General features: G+C 43.6%; 2 protein-coding genes and 1 long non-coding RNA gene across 5 annotated transcripts; 2 read left to right on the top strand and 1 right to left on the bottom strand.

The window, feature by feature from the left end:
- The first annotated feature begins 36 nt into the window (after positions 1–36).
- MRPS17 (mitochondrial ribosomal protein S17) lies at positions 37–3,287 on the top strand. Of its 2 annotated transcripts, none has more exons than XM_069033367.1 (3): positions 37–122; positions 1,402–1,548; positions 2,552–3,287. In XM_069033367.1, exons 2-3 carry the CDS (start codon positions 1,426–1,428, stop codon positions 2,840–2,842), a joined length of 414 nt encoding a protein of 137 aa, XP_068889468.1. In that variant the 5' UTR covers positions 37–122; positions 1,402–1,425; the 3' UTR covers positions 2,843–3,287. The 2 variants fall into 2 exon arrangements, with proteins under 2 accessions (XP_068889468.1, XP_068889469.1); XM_069033368.1 differs by lacking the exon at positions 37–122 and adding an exon at positions 396–1,044.
- A 90-nt stretch (positions 3,288–3,377) lies between these two features.
- Positions 3,378–18,961, top strand: NIPSNAP2 (nipsnap homolog 2). The gene is made up of 10 exons (XM_069033366.1): positions 3,378–5,629; positions 9,184–9,323; positions 9,406–9,451; positions 12,136–12,230; positions 14,078–14,148; positions 14,485–14,625; positions 15,030–15,061; positions 16,167–16,261; positions 17,020–17,103; positions 17,808–18,961. The coding sequence occupies exons 1-10, from the start codon at positions 5,544–5,546 to the stop codon at positions 17,870–17,872; spliced, it is 855 nt and encodes a 284-aa protein (XP_068889467.1). The 5' UTR covers positions 3,378–5,543; the 3' UTR covers positions 17,873–18,961.
- On the bottom strand, positions 10,461–17,012 carry LOC138120582 (uncharacterized). 2 transcript variants are annotated; one of them, XR_011155911.1, is made up of 3 exons: positions 16,828–17,012; positions 11,058–12,022; positions 10,461–10,821 (listed from the first exon to the last, which is right to left on the bottom strand). It is a non-coding gene; the product is annotated as an uncharacterized lncRNA (long non-coding RNA). The 2 variants fall into 2 exon arrangements; XR_011155910.1 differs by having other exon boundaries at positions 10,461–12,022.
- Positions 18,962–19,012: the final 51 nt, after the last annotated feature.

Genomic DNA, 19,012 nt, shown 5'->3' on the forward strand with positions numbered 1-19,012 from the left:
CCCGCCCCCTCTGGCCCCGCCCCTGGCCCCGCCCCTTCCCGCGCGCGGCGCTTCCGTGCTCGGCGCCGCCTGTTCCGGGCCCGTCCCTTTAAGGCCCCCGAGGCGCGGTGGCGGCAGCGGCGGTGAGGGGGAATGGGGCTCTTTGGGGCTGGGGGTTCGGTCGTGAGGGTTTCCCCGTGCTGGGGCTGCGCTCTGGCTGCTGCATGAACCGCCCCGCTGGACCCTGCCGCCTGTGCGGCCCTGCCGGTGCGGAGGCTCCGGGGCAGGGCCTAACGTGGAGCGCTGTGGGGAGCCGCGGTGGGGCGGGCGGGGGGGGAAGGGGGTGAGGGCTCCCTCTCTGCTTCAATTTCCTTTTTTATCTATGTCTGCCAGTAGCCGCTGGTGCTCGCTGGGTGTTGCCCGTGCTGCACACACCTGTCTGTGTGGGGTGTTTAGCCCTGGGGTACAGGAGGTTTCCCCACACTGACTTCTTCCAGCCCTGAGCGCCCACAGCTGAGTTAGGGGTGGGAAAAGCAGCCTCCGAGTATTTGCTGAAGCGTTTCATCCTATGGCTGTGTCCCTGTATCCCTAAACTCTTCTTTTGATGTGTTGCAACATCAAAGCAAGTCTAACAAATTGGGTAGATGGAGAATTCACAGGTGTTGGTAGTGCTTAACAACATATCTGAGTGGGAGAAAAAATGGTCATTAATCTCCATCAGTCTTAATATTGATTCAAGTTTTCTATTGATTTTGCCCCTGACTCTTGCAAGAGTGGTACAGAAAGCTGTCCCTAATTAAACCAAATAAGGTGATGGAATATATTACTTGCAGGGAAGGACTTAAAAGCACATAGATGTCCTATAGATCAGACAGCTCTTTGATGTGTCATTTATGGCTTGAGAAGCTCATTACCTTTTTTTAGGTTTCATCAGCTCGGCTGATAATGAGAGGCATAGAAGCAAATGACTTTGAACAAAAGCTGCAGGCTGCTCCCTTGTTTGGGAGCACTCTGGTCATACACGGACCTGATGAACAGGTTTCCAGCCAAAACACCTGCTGGAGCGTGAGTTAAATGAGTAATTTCCTTAGCTACACTTTTCTCTATTGTGTTTGTAGCAGTTGGGGTGATTCAAAGGAGTTTTGTGGGATAAATCTCATCCTCATGCTGTTGTGTCTAGTTTTACTGCTGTCCTGAAGTAACTTTTACTGATAGCAAGGACATGGTGGCATCCCTTCTATATTGGCAAACAAGGCTGAGGTAGTGCAGTAAATGGAGTTTTGAACTGTTCTTCCCCATTTTTCCAACAAAATGACCTAATGCAGCTCTTACTCTAAAGTAAGGAAAACTTTGGTGTTGATCAGAAAGCCCTTATATTTTTTTGCTCTCTTACAATAACACATCTGCTTTTTTTGCTGCCAGGCACTGCATGACCATAACTAAACAATGTCTGTCCCACGTGGAGCTGTCCATGCAAAATGGATAGTAGGGAAAGTAATTGGGACCAAAATGCAGAAAACTGCCAAAGTGAGAGTGACAAGGCTTGTGCTGGATCCCTACTTGCTAAAGGTAACACCAGTTAACAACTTGTCTTGCATGGTGGGTTTTGGATTGTGTGGAGAAATGTTCTGCTCATTGGACTCTTAGAAGTTTTGATGAGTCCTTACAAGTCAAACTCCTTAAGGAACTTAAGGTTTTGGCTGTGGGGATGACTGCAAAGGATGAAAAGCAGTGAGTGGTGAGGACTTACAAATTACCTACTAAATGTATTTCTTTGAAGTGCCTTGTTAATGCACTTCATTTGATCTTTTTGAGAAGGTAAGCTTTTGTTGTTTCACACTTAGATTTAATTTTTCATGTTGATGTGGAGCATGCTTTGGAGCCTTGACAGTGTATAAGTCACTTGTATCATAAATTTTATAGCTGTTTTTTTCTGTATGCATAATTGTAACGTTACTGTGATCTAGGATTTATTCCTTGTCAATGCACTTCAAACAGGAAGGTTAAAAATTGTATTTTCTCCATTTTAAATAGGGAAACAGTGGTACATGGAGGTAGAATAAGTTGCCTTTGGTGACCAGAAGGTTAAGGATAGAGTCAGGATGTGGCGCCCCTTTCAATATTTTATCTGGTAGAAGAATCTTTATTTATTTCTTAACCTAATATATTTCTTAAAGGATTCTGAATTCTGCTGTTCCAACAAGAAAAAAAAAAATACTGACTTTTTCTATGAAAGAAAATTATTTCAGCAAGAAAACCCTCACATAAAAAACTTCAAAATACAGATTTCAGAGCTTTTTCTTCCCCATCTCCTTTCCTGTGGGCTCAGCTGGCAAAACTATCCTGACAAGAGATTGGGAAGGGCAGTGCTGTGCTTCCTGTGGAGAACCTGTAGAGTGCACAGTTGCATTTCTCTTCATGATCCCAACTGACTCTCACTTTAAAAGATACATAAGACTTTACTTAGTGAAATTTATTTATTTATTTGATACTAACTATATCTTTACCCATTGAAATATAATGCCAAGGTTTCTCTTTTTTCTTTTTTTTTTTCTTTTTGTTCCTTTTACAGTTCTTTAACAAAAGAAAAACCTATTTTGCCCATGACCCACTGCAGCAGTGTGTTGTTGGAGACATTGTTCTTCTGAAAGCTCTGCCCGAGCGAAGGAGCAAACACGTGAAACACGAACTGGCTGAAATTGTGTTCAAGGTTGGCAATGTCATAGATCCAATCACAGGAAAGCCCTGTGCAGGAACCAGATTCCTGGAAAACCTGTCAGATTCGGAAAATCTGACAGAGGCAGATACTGCCTATCTAAGTGAGAAACTTCAGGAACTTAAAGTTTGTTCAACAGACAAATAGCAGGGGAAATACTTTAAGCAGAGGGCTTCCAGCTTTTGTCTCTCTCTGCCAGGGATGTTTGAGGCCCTGCTGTGACATGTTAAATGTTTTTAGTGAAATCTGTAGTCAAAATAAATAGTAAATGTAGTTGCTTATGCAAAGAGATGTTGCAGAGTGATGGGCACCTGGAGCTTTGAATGAAAACACAGAGAAAAATGCAAGTTTAGTGTTGCCAGTTCATTTTGTTGCCTGTAGTTTTGGCCCAGTGACAGTTCCCAAAGCCAGCTGCCCTCCTGGAATGACTCCTCTGTGTTAAGACGAGACTACAACTGTGTGATGTTTAATTTTGGTGGGAGGGTCATTACATTATTTGGTTGTTCTGTATTTCAGGCAGTCCTTTGTGGTTTGTAGGGTTACTGGAGATGATGCTATTAAAGCTTTTGAAAGGAAGTGTAGAATTTTAAAAGCAGCTGCATGCTTGTGTCCTTATTTCCTCTTGCAGGAACCTCCTGACTTCCAAACTCTCTGACAAAACGCAGCCCTTTGCCTTTGTAGTGGCAGAAAGGTGAGAATCAAAGCTTTGGGCAGCTTAGTGTGGTTGGCTTTGTAACCTGTCCAAAGGCAGGATTTAATTCTGGGAGAGCTCAATCTCTTTAAGCTGCCAGCAGCACAGGGGAGCTGATGAGCGTACAAAGCCAAAAAGTAAAAGCAAAGGTGATTAGATTTAGTCTCATCAGAAAAGCTAATTAAAATAACACATTTTGGGGAGATAGAGGTGCTGCTTTGCTGCATGCTTTAATGTGGAGCTAAAGTTCAGAGCAGCTAATGATGAAAGATGACTTTATCCTGGTACAGCTCTGGGGATCTCATGTCCTCTCTTCCAGGACATAAAGCAAGCTGAGAGCCTGCAGCTGTTGCAGCAGCCTCATGTTCCTGACTTTAGATCTAAAAGGGCATCTGCCTCAAAATTTAGCAGTGTGGGAGGGGGGAGTAGGGTATGAGAGCTGTGAGAAATCCTTTCCAAAGTGTCTGTTGGTCTTTAAGATCAGAAGCAAAACAAGGTGTATCAGACATAAAACACCTTACTTTAAGCAACTTGAGCCATCTTGCTCTGGTAGCTTCCAGTTGTGTTCTCTGCTGTTGTCAGAGTATTAAAGATCATTTGCCCTTTAACTTCCTGCACAAAATCAGTTCTGGCTGCCTAAAAAGCCTGACTGAACTCAGCAAATTATTTGGGACAGCGGGAATGAGAAACTTAAAATTCCTTCAGTGCTTCAAAGCAAAAAACGCTGCTCTTTGAATGCCAGTGTTCACGTGGGATGTCAAGAAGCCTTCACTGTGTATAAAATAATGTGGGCATGGGCTCTGAGTTTGAGGAAGTGCCTTAAGTATGTGGCTGTAGTGTTTTTCTTGTTTGTGGCAGGGGTTTAGGTTTATGTAAATTCCTCAAATCAAAGCAAAGGGAAGGAAAAATCTGAGCTCAGACTCCTGCCCAGGTGAATTTAAAACATGAAACTTCATCCAAGGAAAGATTGGGAGAATTTGGGTACGGGGTAGGATTTGGCCCTGGGCTGTAGGAGATGCACTGAAGTTGTATCCAAGCAGAACTTGATCCTCAATATATGGGATATGAGTGGTCTAATAACTAGGTAATTGTAAGAAATAGAAAAGGTTTCCTGTTTGCTTAATAGGTTGCGTCTACATCTAATCAGGAGAGTAAATATTTTCTTGTATTTCTTGTGATTTCCCTTGAGTAGCAGTGAAAATGCCATATTTTTTTTCCTCTAAGATTGATTCATCACAGAAGGTTATCATTTTTCCAGTGTAGGCTCTGGGAGGGTTGCTGAAGAATTTGCCATGCTGTCAGATCGAAATGTGACTAAAAACAAATTACATATCAGACTGTGTTATTTAATAGAGTGATGGCAATTGTAGATTTTACTTTTGTGATGTTAAAGCACATCATATGTGTTATCTTCTGGATTAGTCTCAGAGAGGGCTGATAGAAAAATCCTAAAATGGGAAGGGAAAGTTTATCGGGCCAAGATAGAATCGTTATAGGTGTTATGTGAAATGATAAGGATTAGTCATTGACTGCTTTCTGTGTTTATTGGCTTGTTGCTTTTAGAACTACCCTTTAATTATTACCCTAATTATCACTTTATCCTTAATTTGAAGTTATTTAAGGATTCAATGCCAGCACACACCTTCTCCTCAGCCAAAAAACCTCTGAGTATAGCAGAGCAGTGTGAGGAAAACCCTTCAGCTGCCAGCGAGTGAAAAATGTACTCAGAGAACAACAATTCAGCTAAATCCAACTGTGTCCCCCAGAACCAGGGCTGGGATCCCCAAAATTGGGGCTGGGATTCCCCTAAATCTGACCAGAGGCCTCCAAACTGGGGCTGGAATCCCTCAAAACCAGGGATCCCCCTAAATCCAAGTGTGTCCCTCCCCAAAACTGTGGCTGGGGTCCCCCCAAATGCAGCTGGGTCCCCAAAACCGGGGCTGGGGCCCCCTTTTGTCTGAGTAGCGGTCCCCAAAGCGGCCTGGGGGTCCCCCTAAAGCTGGCTTGGTCCCCCAAAGCCGGGGCCGGGGGTCTCCCCTCAGCTGAGGGGCCCTGAAGGGGTCCCGGGGCCGCCCCAGCCGCGCATGCGCAGGCGGCGCTGCCCGCCAGGGGGCGTGGCCGCAGCCCCCGGCCCAGGAGGGAGGAGGCGGGAGCAAGATGGCGGCGCGAGTGCTGCTGCGGCGGAGCCTGGCGGGAGCGCCCGCCGTGCCGCGCCTGCCGCCCGGCGCCGGGCTGGCCCTCAGGTGAGCCCTGAGGGGGCGAGGCGGGCGGGACGGGACCGCCGGGGGAGGCTGCACGCGGAGCCGGCGCCGCCCGAGCCACCCGGCGCCCCGCCGCGCAGAGCGTCCCCTTCCCAGGCTGGAAATGGCGCCCCGCTCGCGGGGCAGCGGCCGGGCCTGGGGCGGGGAGTGTGAGGCGGCGGGGTGTCCCTCAAGGTCACGGGCCGCAAGGCCGGCCCCTTCCTTCCCGAGTGCGAGTCCGCCCCTGGGTGGGAGGATGGCCGCGCCGCTGACCTGCCAGGACGAACCGGCCGCCGGTCCCCGGGCTCAGGGGGCACCGACACCTCATCCCCGCACGCCCCCCCCGCCCCTGCATGGACACCCCCGCATGTAACAGGGCACCCCACAGCCACGGCTTTCGGGCTGCCCAGCCGCCCTGCTCACATGTATTCCTGGGTTTTAAATACCTGGATGCTCCGCACCGCGCTGTCCCTCCAGGATCAGGGCGTGCAACAGCTCTGTATCCCAACTCCTGCAAGCAACAGGGTGCACAGCCCAAAAATCCATGTTTCCTCAGGGTCGGGGTGCGTGACTGCACACCCCGACATCTTCCTGCCTTCACCGTGCACAGCCACGCATAGAAACCCCTTGGGAGTCAGGCTGGTGTATCCGTGCTTCCCATGGGAGCTGGGATGTCCGCGCACCCCTGTCCTGGTGCCAGGGCACAGAGAGAGGCACATCCATCAAGTTTTGGGGTGCAGAGATTTGCATCTCTGTGCAGAGGGCTGCCCGAGGTGCAGACACACACAGTTCCTGAGGTACCTTCCAGCTGTAGGAAGCTGGCACAGGGTGCTGGAAACACAGGAATTCCCAAGCTGGGATGGATTTACACGGTTTTTCCTCCCTTTCTTTGAAACGGGGAAAGCTGCTGCCTCAAGCCTCAGAATAGGCAAGACTAAAAGCATCCCTGCAAGCAGCTGTTCAAGGAGTATATTGAGAGGTTTTACATGCATGTTTTGGGGTTATTTTAGTTTCAAATTTCAAATTAGTTTCAAATAAACTTTGTTTAGACCACAGATCAAACACTGTCAAACGATAGACAAGTTGTTTTTCTTTCTCTTCCAGGCTGACATGGGTTATTAAAAAATCTAAATACTTCACCTGGTGTCTCCTACCCAGTTTATATTTTGTGCTAAAGTAGGAGCTAAGTGAAAAGAAGTATTTTCCCTGGCATTTTTAATCTAATCTAAGCAAGCTATTCAGTGTTAGCCTTTTGCATTCACAGCCCACCCTTTGTAGCAAGAAAGCAAAGCCCACAGTTAATATTTGCAGGATGAGAACTTGCTACCAAAGACAAGTTGATGCTCACAGCTGTTTAAAGACATGAATTGGGTCCCTGCTCCTCCAGAGCTAATTTTGGGTACACACTGCCCACAAAATTGAACCAGTGATCAGTTCAGGGCTTCTTGGTTTGTGGGAGTCTGGGATGACAGTGGTATTTTGGGATATGGATTAAAAACCAGGCCCTTGCATCTCAGTTTGGGTGCAGTGAACATCTGCTTTAATAAACTTAGCCTGTTACCTTTATTGTAAGTGAGGTGAATATTTAGTTGTGATTTGTTAGTCAGTGCTCATGAGGAGCTTTCCAGCTGCTGGGGAAAAGATTTTCCATAACTGTGTAAAGTATTACTCATGTCATTGTTTTGAAAATTTGCCATACCTTCACTTTTAGGTGCAGTTTAACATTCAAGTCATGAGATTCTCCTAATAGCAAAGAAATTTGCTTTTCAGAGTTGTCCCTGTAGCTCCAGCTTACTCCTGCTGCTGCTGAAGTTCACAAAAATGATGATTAGGAAATTAATCATGATTATTTCTCTCTTTCATCTTCAAAGTTTGCTGCAAGCAATGATCCTCGTAGAGTAGTTTTCTAAATACTGCTTTGCTAACTTTGTTTAATAAAGGGCAGGGGATGGTGAGAGTTTACAGGTCTGAGTATTGCAGGGCTGGGGTTGAGTTCTGCCTCCTGGAGCCCAGTGAGGGCTTAATTTGAGGGAGCTTTTTAAAACAAAACTTGGGATTTCTGAGGTGGGGTTCAGCCCTGTGCTCTGAGCTCAGGGAAAGCTCTGCTCCAGGCCATTCCAGCAGCAGCCTTATCATGGAATGCCCTTCAAATGCCTGCACTCAGGAATAGCCGCTTGGCTTCCAGCACGGCCACATGTTTGTGTGTGTGCCCAGGCCCAGGGAGGGCACCATTCTCAATAAACTCACCAGTATTTACAAATTATTTCTTCATGCTTAAGGTCATCTCAGCTGCAGTTGTTGTTTCTCTGCTGTGAAGTACTTTCCCACTCCTCCATCCTGCTCCCATGGGCAGAACCAGGTCATTATGTTCTTTTCAGACTAAAAGGTGGATTGTTGTAAAATACTGCCTTTGTGTAATACAGGTGTGACCAGTGGGATATTTTTTCTCAAAAGAAATTTGAGATTTTTCTTTCCCTGGGTTTTTTTTTTTTTCCTGAAAGAAAGCTTTAGGCTGGAGAGCCAGCTGTCTTCTGCATCTCCAAGTCAGTAATTAAGGGTGAAAAGTTGACATCTGAGGCAGGAAAAGGCTGAACTTTCCAGCTTATAAGTAAATATATGTGGTATAAATACCACATTTGATATTTTAGAATTTCACTAGAAGCTTGTGACAGAATTAATTTTCTTCACAGTGGCTACTATGGGGCTGTCAAAAAAAGGCAAATTGAAGGAAGTGATCTTAGGAGAAAGAAGCAAAAACATTTGAGCTTGTCAGACATTGTAGAGGCTCAGTTAAATGCATCAAGATTCCCTGTCCTGGTCATCTGGAAAAGAAGAATAATTATTTTAACACATCACTTTAAAAAAAATCACAGTTATAACTTGGTTTGTGTGCTCTGATGTAAAGGGAGGTGGTATTATTTGGAAAGTGTACTTGGAGAAGTTGAATAAAGATGAGATAAGAAAAGACAGTGAAATTCGTGGGTTTCGAGGCAAGGGAAACGTGGATGTTGTACAAAGAGCCTGGATCTGTGTCCCTACATGATGCAGTTGCCAGAATCTGGAATTGAAATATTTCTTGGCTGGTTGTTTCCTACCACTCATCTTTTTTCCCAAATTAGTCTTTCATGCTATTTTTTCCTCTTGAAAGACATTTCATTTTCCTGCACAGGAACACAGGGCAGTTCCTTTCCCTTTTACTCTGTATGCAGTTTTCCTTCTGCACTGTTTCCTTTCCTCTTTTTCACTCCTGACTGTTTACACGAGGGCAGACCCAGCCCTCGGCAAAGACAATGGGCTAAAAAGAGGATAAATGGGCAGCAAAAGCAGCCATTGCACAGGGAATAACCATGGATAATGTGTGGTTAACTGTATCTAGTGAAATGATAAATCTCCCTGGGGAATGAGCCACCTTTGCCTTGCTGGGAAGAGACCCGGTGGGAAGTTTTAGCAATATGTAACTGTATGTTGTGATACTATAATTTGCATTAAACTCGTGGCTGCCTCCCCTGCCTGGTGGGAATTCCAGAGGCTCAGTGCCCTCTCCTTGTTCCCTGCAGGGGGCTGGGCTCCTCGGCCCACAGAGCCCGTGAGGAGAGCTGGTTAAAATCCCTCTTCGTGCGCAAAGTCGATCCCAGGAAAGACGCCCACTCCAACCTCCTGGCCAAAAGAGAGACCAGCAGCCTGTACAAACTCCAGTGTGAGTGATGGCTTTGTGCTCAGCAGCACCATTCCTCCCCTCTGTCCCTGCCTGTCTCACGTCCCTGTTGTTGTTGTTGCAGTTCACAATGTCAAACCTGAATGTCTAGAGGCCTACAACAAGCTCTGGTAAGTGTGTGAGTTCTCTCTTCACCTTTTAGGCATGTTGATTTGATCTGTAAATTGGCAAATATCATAATTGTGTAGAGGGGAAGTGACAAAATTGTGCTTTTTTAGGATTTGGTATTAAATAGATGCTAATGAAAGAGCAAAAAATCCATCACTCAGTTCACCCCACTTCCCTGTTGGAGGTGTCATTTTCTAAGCTGCAGTTGAGGACCATTCCTGTTGTGAGAACTTTGGGACATTTATTGGAGCAGCTTTCCCCCTTCCCTTATTGGTCTTAAAGTTGCTGCTGCATGCAGGGAAAGGTGGAATGTTGGCATTCCCTCTGCAGCTGCCAGGTTGAGGATGGGTTTTGTCTGTGCACTGGAAGGAAAGAGAGATCACTGGTAAAAAAAACTACACCAGTGTTAAACTCAAGTAGAACTTTGAGATGTTACAAACCCAGGGGGTGATTTCCTCTCAGCTTTTTTATGTCCCTTTCACAACTCCTGTTGCTGAGCTACTCCTAAGGAGTTACACAAACCCTTGGGTGCAGTCTCTGCTTTGGGGTGATTCCCTCCAACAAGAGCAGCACTGTGACAGCTTTCCCAAAAAGTTCCAGCTTTAGAACATGTAGGAGTTAATCCCATTTGAAATGGGCTGCTTTAAGGGTGAAAGTGCAGAAATACTACTCCTTTTCTGCCTACACAATCCCCCCTCTGGAGCCTTGAAAGAACTGTGGTTAAATTTGGGGATGGAGTGAGCCTGGCACCCAGCAGTGCTTTTCTCACTGACAGTGCCCAGCTTGCCAGTGAAATAAAACATTCTCAGGATAACGACAACCAGCTCTGAAGTGTGAGCACAGCAGCTGGGCTGGAGGGAGGGGAAGAAGCCCCAGCTCCCAGTTCATGTCCTCAGCTGTTACTGGGTGGCTGCACAGCTCATCTGTCACCTCTGTGCCTTCTTGTGTTGGGCTGGATAACCCAGAACTGTTTTCCCTGCTGTACAAGCATAAAAAGCCACTAGAATAACATTCAGTCAAGGTATTTTTAGCTTTTTTGTTGTTTAAAAAAATAGATACACAGTAAAGGACAATTAGCATTCAGCCAGCTCGCTGTTTAAAAGCTGAATATAAACATGTCCAATTACTCAAGGCAGGGAACCACTTCTGTGCAGTATTTCATGAGCTGCCTAAACATTGAGTGAGAGCAGAGATTTCTATTTCAAGGAAAGAGACAAACAGCAAAGAAAGAAACTGCTGACAGCAGTTAGATGAAATATGTGTGGTTGGATTGATTCTTTCCAAAGCAAATTGAAGTATTTCAGGGAAGGAGACAACTTGAGTAAAGTAATAAACAAAATTAAGCCTCTCTGAACATTCCTCCTGCCTCTCCCTAAATAAAAAACAAAAAAAAAGAACAGGTTAATTCTATATCAAATCAGAATGAGGATTAGTCATTAGGTATTAATAAATAACATAATGAAAACAATTACAAGAGTATTTTAGAAATCATTGTGATTAAGGAGCCCTTCTGAAGAATTAGGGACAGGTGTTTTAAAAAAGGTGTTCTGTGGGCATTTTTGCCTCTTAATTTGCAACAATATATGGAAGAATTATGCAATAATTTACCATTCCTCTTCAAAGCTGCCTTTCCAGGATCTCATTCTGCTCTGCAGAAATGAACTGATGGTGAAACATCCTTGAGAATGTCCTTGGAGAGTCATTTATCATATTATTTACACTGGCTAGTGAGAAAACGTCGAGGTACAAATTGGTAATGAGATTTGCTCAAGGTTGTGTGGAAAGTCAGTGGCAGAATCGAGAGGAAAACTCATCTCTAATGACTCCCAACCCCAGCCCAGCCTACTTTTTATTACTTGATACTGTGCAGAGACTCGTTGCCTGTGAGCCAAACTGAGGAAGAAGGATAATTATTCAGGGAAAAATATAAAAGGCAGAGTTCAACCAGACTAATTGACTTATTCATCAAGGCACAGTGCAGGGAAAGCTGTCTTGGCCAAGTCAGCAATCAGCGAAACCTAATTTCCTCCTGCTAATGTGGGCCACTTGTAAAGTTGGAAAGAGTGTTAGAAATCCTGGGAACAGTCAGCCAGAAATCGTGTGTTGGAGGTATTTTTAAGGCAGTTTCACTGTTGGTTAGTGGGTAAGTTGCCTCAAAGTAAGAATGCTTTCTGAAATTAAAAAGCAATACTCTGAGGTACAGCCATTATTTCATTTATCACGTTATTTTTATTCATTCAGCTCAGCAAGTGTAACTGGTTTAGAAGACTGTGCTTTCTTATTTCTGTGCATTCTCCCCCCCTTGAGGGGACCTTTTCCTCAAGCAAAGAAAAGCTTTTCATTAAGCAAATCACCCCTTTAAGCTGAATTTTCTGTGAGATATCCTGATATTTGCTTTCCTGATGTGCTGGATAACCTTTTAGATAGACATAATTATTTAGATAAACCTAATTTACTGCATCTAAAGAATCCTTTGGTAAAGATTCTAAAAAATGGTAACACTCACCTTAATTCTCCACGGGGGTGTAGCCACCTTCCTCCTGCGTAGCAGAATTTGATCTTTCAGCTTTCTCCTGTGCAAAATAAACCTTGTGAATGTTCCTAGCATGATGCTGTGTTATTCATATATCAACTGTGGCCTCCCTGAAGGCAATGCAACCCAGTGTCTGTGTTCCTTGTTTTCAAGTCAAGAGGTGCTGCCAAAGATTCATGAAGAAAAACACTACCCTTGTGCTCTGGTGGGGACTTGGAACACGTGGTACGGAGAGCAAGATCAGGCTGGTAGGAGATAGAAGTACAACCCAATGTAAACCCATGTGCTTGGCAGGTTTCTTCTTTTAAATCATCTCTGTTGACACTCAAAGCCTGTTGGCAGTGTGTCCACTGAGGGGGTGTGTGCATCACTTCTCAGCTGTTTGTCTTGCTTTTGTCGTGCTGGGTTGGACAGCAAAGTGTTCATTCTTTCAATTTTGTCTCATTTTTAATATGTTTTCATGTTTTCCAGGTGGTGATGGTTGTTAAAATTAACAGGTTTTGGGGAAATGCTTGTAAAATATAGTCCTGTGGGCACAGTTCCTGAATATTTTAGTGTAACTCTTGCAAAGCCAGAGTTTATCCCTCCTTGGGCAGTATAAAAGCTTTGCTCAGGCTTTCAGACTGTAACTGCTGTATGGTAATGAAATGCAAATCATTCCAACCCATCTGCATTGTAAACTTAACATTAAATTTTACTGGGGGAAAGTAAAAATATTTCTGTTCATGTTCATACGAGGGTACTGCCTAACTATGAAAACAAACTGGAACTAGGCATGACTGAAGAGCTGCTACAGAGGTAACTCCAAAGAGTCCAGTGTAGAGAGAAAACCTGGAAAACACCCTGGGAATTGGAAGGAATGGGAAGCCACAGATCCAAATCCATAGAGGTTCTGTTAGAGCTGTGCCAGGATCGGTGCTGTTGCTTCCTACTTAAAAAATAAACTCCTGCACACATTAATTCTCCTTGCACTGCCAGCATATTGCAATATTGACACTGAACAAATGCAGAGAATTAACAGCAGATAAACCAAACAGTGTCTGAGAGCCAACCCTGCAAGCTGAAGGGGAATTGGGGAACGAGGACAATTGAAATGGGAATTCCTTAGGCAAGTCTCAGTGGCTGCTTTTGTAACAGATGAACACAGGCTGGATCTGTCACTGCATCCCCAGCCTGCCTTGGAAATGTTCTTGCAGCACTGGAATAAAGCAGATTATGGGGTTTGACTTGTTCAGTGCTGGGTTAATATCAGATGGATCCATCAAATCTGCCCTGGGGGTGAGGCAGCAGAAGCAGGAGGATAAATCTGCTCTCACGGGGAAGTGCCTCCCATCAGCCTTGTTTGCTCTCTTGGAAAAGGCACAGAGCTGCTTAAGAGGGGAGAAAATAGTTTTTTATGATTCTGTGAGGTGAAATTATTGCCTTGCTATACTAAATGCTTGTAAATACATCTTTCTGTGATTGATTAAAGGGGTTGGTTCTGATTTTTTACAGAGGGAATGCTTTGAAAAAAATTTAGATACAAACATAACTACATGTCCTGAAGTTGTTTTTGTGGGGGAAATCCTAGCTAATGTTCAGTTATCTTCTGCTTTTATTAATGTTGAGCTCACAAATAACATTTGCATCGTTTTTCATGTCCTACAGAAAGTGTCTTGCTTTTGTGCTGGAGTAATTTACTGAACTGAAAATCTGCCCCTCCACTGCTCTTAGATGAAATTGGTATAAAGCACGTTTTTGGAACTAAGTCATCCTCTTAAACTGAACCTTAATTTCAATAACAGTCATGTCAAGTCATCACATCTTACTAGCATGGCAACAAAAAGTCCTTTCAGAAATTTCCCTGTTACCCTCAGAGTAAATTGCAAAATTTTCCAAGAGAACCCCTTTCAAAAAGCAGATGATGCCATTATCCTTAAATTATCCCAGTGTGTAGTGCTTTCATGAATGAAAAATCTTGTTTTCAAACCTGCTGCCTGGTTTCTGTTTTTGTATAATTCTGTAATGTGAAGAGCATTTTATAATGTGATTTTTCCAGAAGATTTACCACTGGTCTGGGACATCCCTCGAAAAAGTTTAATTTTCTCTGTTTCAGTTCATTTGTGGAGATATGAGGGAGGTTACCCAGCTCTCAATGAGGTCATGAGCAAACTTCGTCAAAATAAGGTAAAAACCACTGATTTTCTTACTCAGGAGAGAGCAAAGAACAGGCAGAGAAAAAAAAAAAGCAGATTTAGATATTAAAGTGTCTCATCCCTTCCTGTACAAGCCCAGAAACCTCTTTGAGAAAGGATTTATTGTCACATTCAGGTTTAATTCCTGAACACTTCACATGTAAATCCTTGGAATTCTCAGATTCACCAAGGAGATTCCAGATTCCTTTAAGGATTTCACTGTCCCACAAGCCTGACAGCATTAAAAAACCAAAAATCCAAGCCACCATGTGGTGTCCTGCTGTTTGTTGTTGAAGAATTTGACCCAATTCCCACATTATTTTTTTAGGAATTCACAGAATTCCGTAAGGAAAGGGGTAACATGCTCCTCTCCCGTAAGAACCAGCTGCTGCTGGAGTTCAGCTTCTGGAATGAACCTGTTCCCAGAGATGGCCCTAATATTTATGAACTGAGATCTTACCAACTCAGAGTAAGTTTAAATTTTATTTATTCTATTATTTTTGAAGCTCTGGGCTGTCCTAAAACCTTCTGAGGGTGTTTATGGCCAACAGAGCTTGTGTGAAAAATCTGCTTCTTATCAAAGCTGATTTCTGAGTCAGTGCTGCTCTCAAAGTGTGGGGTCTGAAGTGAAGGCAGGCTCCAGCAAGATCCTGATGTCTGCAGGGCTGAAACCCTGTGGTTGCTTTGGGAGATGCTTCAGAGATGACTAAGAAGTGGTAAACAGAACAATTAGAGATTATTTTTACATTCTTATCACTCAGAAGCAAGGCACTGTGTTAATGCAGAGTGGTTTCCATACAGAAACGGTGTGAAAATTGTATTTTGGGGATTTTTTTTTAACTGCAGTTTTAACAGTGTGTGTTGTTCTTGCAGCCTGGAACAATGATTGAGTGGGGCAATTACTGGTAAGTGTTGCCTTGAGCCCTGGTGTGCTCCAGGTTGAGAGATGCAGGTGTAGAAAAAGCACCAAAGCCACCAAATCCCCCAGTTGAGGGGCTGCTGCTGCACTTGCACCACTGGTCAGACAGTCCTGTGACCCTTTGAGGAAAGGAAAAGGAATTCTGTGCACAAACAACACTCTGGTTTGGCTTTGCTTCCCAGAACTGTTTAAGTTTGCTGCAAAAACCATGGATTTTCAGCAGAAAGCTGCTTGGGAAGGGTGGCAGTTCCTCTGGGAGATTTGGGTCATCTTTCACAAGACCACTTTTAGCTTAAATCTTGGCTCTTCAAGCTTTTAAAGTCAAGTTGCTGCTTGAAAAGCTGCTGAGCAGCACATTTGTATTTTAATATATAGGTTAGAAGTATTTGAGACAGTTTTCTATTGATTATATGCTTCTGATTTTGTGTTATTTTTAACCTTATTTCAATTTACACTCACTGTGCTTGCAATTCTGCTGGTTGATAGTTAAACAATTTGGAGTATTTTCAATTATTTGGGCAAAGGTGAGGACTTAGATTTTCAGATTTGTCATTGATATAATTTTTTCAATTACAATCATTTGAACAAATCAAATTTGGAATTTTTTTATAAAATAGGCACATCTCTACTGGTAAGAAATCTGTTTTATAAGATCCAACAAGAGAAATATTTATCTTATTTATGCAAAGATCCACATGAATAAAAAGTCAGAATCTGTAGAAAATTAATGTGGCAAAGCTGATATGACTAAAACTTGAGGATTTAGTTATAAAACCTGCTATGAAAAGGCCACTTGACACTGTTCCAGCAATTATCTTGATCCTTGAATGTGGTTGAAAAATGATTCATGCCAAGTTTAGTGTAAATGTAGCCTCCAATTTTAATGCATGCCTAACAAGACAAGAGGTAAATCTTAATTACTTAGTGCTGAAAACAAGGGTGCTGCAGATTTTTTTCTTACCTTTAATTGCTGAAGTGTGCAACAAATGCAATTTAACATTCCAGCCTCCCTTCCACTCTGCTTTCCTTCCAGTTTTCCCTGATTTCCTCCCCAGACCTGCAGGTTCTGATCTCTCTTTGCTCCTCTGCAGGGCTCGTGCAATTCGCTTCCGACAGGACAGTAATGAAGCAGTTGGGGGATTTTTCTCCCAGATTGGACAGCTCTACATGGTCCATCACCTTTGGGGTAAATTCCTGTTCTTTTCTGCTTTTTTTCCTGCTTTTTTCTTTCACTGCTTCAGCCCAGGAGGAAACGTTTTTACACAAGGCAAAGGGAGCGTCTTACAAATTGGGTTTTAATATGTTTTTTTCTTTTCCTAATTTGTTGATTTTTTAATTTGTTGATTTTTTTTAAATTTTTGTGTAGGCAAATTTATTCTTCACCAAACAAGAAATAAACATTTCATGTTTTCTTCTGTTTCTGCCACAGTTTCTCCTGTCCCCTTCTGTTTGCTCTCAGTCCCACAGCCCTGACCCTGCCATCCCAATTCATGCTGAAATCAGGTTTTTCCAGTTCCATTTCAAGCCTCACATTTACCACAGCTGCAGAAAGGAAAGTCAGAAAAGTCAGGCATTTATTTCCGTTCCTGCCTGGAGGTGTTCTGGCTTTCTGTGTGCATTCATGTTTATAAACACCTTAGGATTGTTTCAGCTTGAAAAATGATAATTTGTTAGAAATCACTCCGTTTTTTCTAAATATCCCAACAATTCAGAATATTATTTACAGCTGTACCCCTGCTCTTATTATCTTACCTGTGTCCAGGAATTCTGTCTCTTCCCCAGCTCCTTCTGTTTGTCCTGCTCTGGGAGCTTTTCCTTCTGGCAGAGAACTCCTGCCTTTCTTCTTCCCGCTGTTCCCAGCCTCCTGATTCCTCCTTGGAATGCTTTTAAGGGATCTGTTCCTGTTCAGAAGGAAAAGGAGTCACTTTGTGCTTGTTTTCCCAGCTTACAAAGACCTGCAAACCAGGGAAGATATAAGGAATGCAGCGTGGCATAAACCAGGCTGGGATGAACTGGTCTATTACACAGGTAACCCATTAACTCCTCTGGAATGCTGGGGGCAGACTTTGGGCTGTGCCATCCTCTCTGCTCCTCAGCACATCCCACTGGAAGAAAAAGTTCTTTATCTCAGGGGGAATCGTGTTGGTGTGTCAGTTTTAATTCTATGAGGGCACAGAGGGACATTGCACTGAGCTGTAAAGTGAATTTTGCAGCTGGTTGTAGTTGGAAAAGTTGCCCAAGTGCTAAGAAATTGCTGCATTAATATTAGATTTTTATACCAGCACTTCTGGGGAAGTACAGATTTATATAAATGCTTGTCCAAAGATTTAGGGAGCCAAGAGTGAAATTTACCTTTATATTAAATGATTATTTCGAATATTTCATTAAATACAGGAGCCTTGTTAAATGCGTTGCTGGGAAAAGGGAATTTAGACTTTGGAACTAAAAGCCAGGAGATCTTTGAGATCAAAGAAAACTGTCATAACAAAACTCCCAGAAGTGTGCCAAGAATGTCAGCTTTGGGTTCCATGGGGCACATTTCAAAGGAAGTTACACCAGAAAAATGTAGGATCACTTCCATTTTGGTAAAAAGAATGGAAATATTTGTCTTTAAACGAGCAGAGAGATGATATTAAAGTCATTTATTCCCAAAACTACCGTGCTACAGGGATGATTACTGAACGTGCTGAACTCTGTCAGTGAAATTAAACCCTCTCTCCATTTTTTTTCAGTGCCCCTTATTCAGGAGATGGAGTCCAGAATCATGATACCCTTGAAGATTTCTCCACTTCAGTAAAGTCACTGATTTTCTTGTGCCTACATAGATAAAGTGACAAGTATTTGTCTTAATTTATGGTATACACTGTATATCATAGTCTGAAATATAAAAGTACTGTATTGAGCTTATAAAAGAGACCTCTTTTCTTCAGAACCCATGACCTTCTGCTCTGAGGGGGGGGAAAAAAAACAATACAAGACTGTGATTAAAAGGTTGGTGAATTGAAAACAACTCCAGATCTGTGGGACAGCTCCCCAGGTAATGTGTGGCTTCCAGGATTTCAAATCTCCTGCCACACAGGCACTGCCCAGAGCTCAGTAACAGCATTGCTGTGAGGCATTTAATGACTGCAGCTTTGAAAAACAAACCAAAAAAATGGGAGTGAAATGAGAAGCTCTGGAGAAAGGAGAATTTCATTTCCAATTACGAAACGAGAAGCTCTGGGGTTGCTGTGAAATAACCCCTGGCTGGTGGAGCAGGCCTGAAATCAGCAAGTGTCTGTCTCCAGTCATTAATTGGGGATAATCCTGTGTGGCAGGAGATGGGTTATGGCCAGAAAGGGGCATTTGTAGGATTTCTGAGCACACATTTGCTTGGTACCTCCCCCTGGAATTAATCCCATGCAGGGTGACCCACGCTTTCCCCACAGACACTGCCAAGACGTGGTTGGCTGAACACCCTGCAGGGAATCGATTCACTCCAAAGCATTTCCCTCCCCAAACAGCTCTAAAATCTGGGAAAAGGGGTTGAATTTAATAAGCAGTGCTGATTCAGACTTGGAGGAGGGGGGTGGCACTCCCTGTGGCCGGGTTGGTGGGTGAAGCTGGCGCATGTGGGGTCAGTGGGATTGGCATTTCCATGTACCATGGTGTCCAGTTCTGTTTTGGTTTCACTTCTAGACTAGAATGTATCCACACTTTTTGGTGTCTGCAACGATGTGAACATCCTGTAAGTGACAGTAATATTCTCTCTCTCTCTCTCTCTCTCGTGGCTCCAAGAATCAGTGTAACATACTGAATGTACAAATCAGTTCTGAATGTCCAGTTTGTACATTTCAAGAAGTTTTCAGGAAGAACATATCAGTCAATAAAATCCTTTTAATTTTCACTTTTTGCTGGCACCTCCTATGTATTCCACCACCTGTGTTTTCTCTCCTCT

This window comes from Aphelocoma coerulescens, chromosome 19 (assembly GCF_041296385.1).
Source record: "Aphelocoma coerulescens isolate FSJ_1873_10779 chromosome 19, UR_Acoe_1.0, whole genome shotgun sequence".
In the NCBI taxonomy this organism is placed as follows: domain Eukaryota; kingdom Metazoa; phylum Chordata; class Aves; order Passeriformes; family Corvidae; genus Aphelocoma; species Aphelocoma coerulescens.

Excerpts from the sequence above, each read along its gene's own strand:
- MRPS17 (XM_069033367.1), top strand. The coding sequence starts at position 1,426 with ATGTCTGTCCCACGTGGAGCTGTCCATGCAAAATGGATAGTAGGGAAA. Across the intron at positions 1,549-2,551 it reads TGGATCCCTACTTGCTAAAG|TTCTTTAACAAAAGAAAAAC; the intron begins GTAACACCAGTT and ends TTCCTTTTACAG.
- NIPSNAP2 (XM_069033366.1), top strand. The coding sequence starts at position 5,544 with ATGGCGGCGCGAGTGCTGCTGCGGCGGAGCCTGGCGGGAGCGCCCGCC. Across the intron at positions 14,626-15,029 it reads TGAGATCTTACCAACTCAGA|CCTGGAACAATGATTGAGTG; the intron begins GTAAGTTTAAAT and ends TTGTTCTTGCAG. Across the intron at positions 16,262-17,019 it reads CATGGTCCATCACCTTTGGG|CTTACAAAGACCTGCAAACC; the intron begins GTAAATTCCTGT and ends TTGTTTTCCCAG.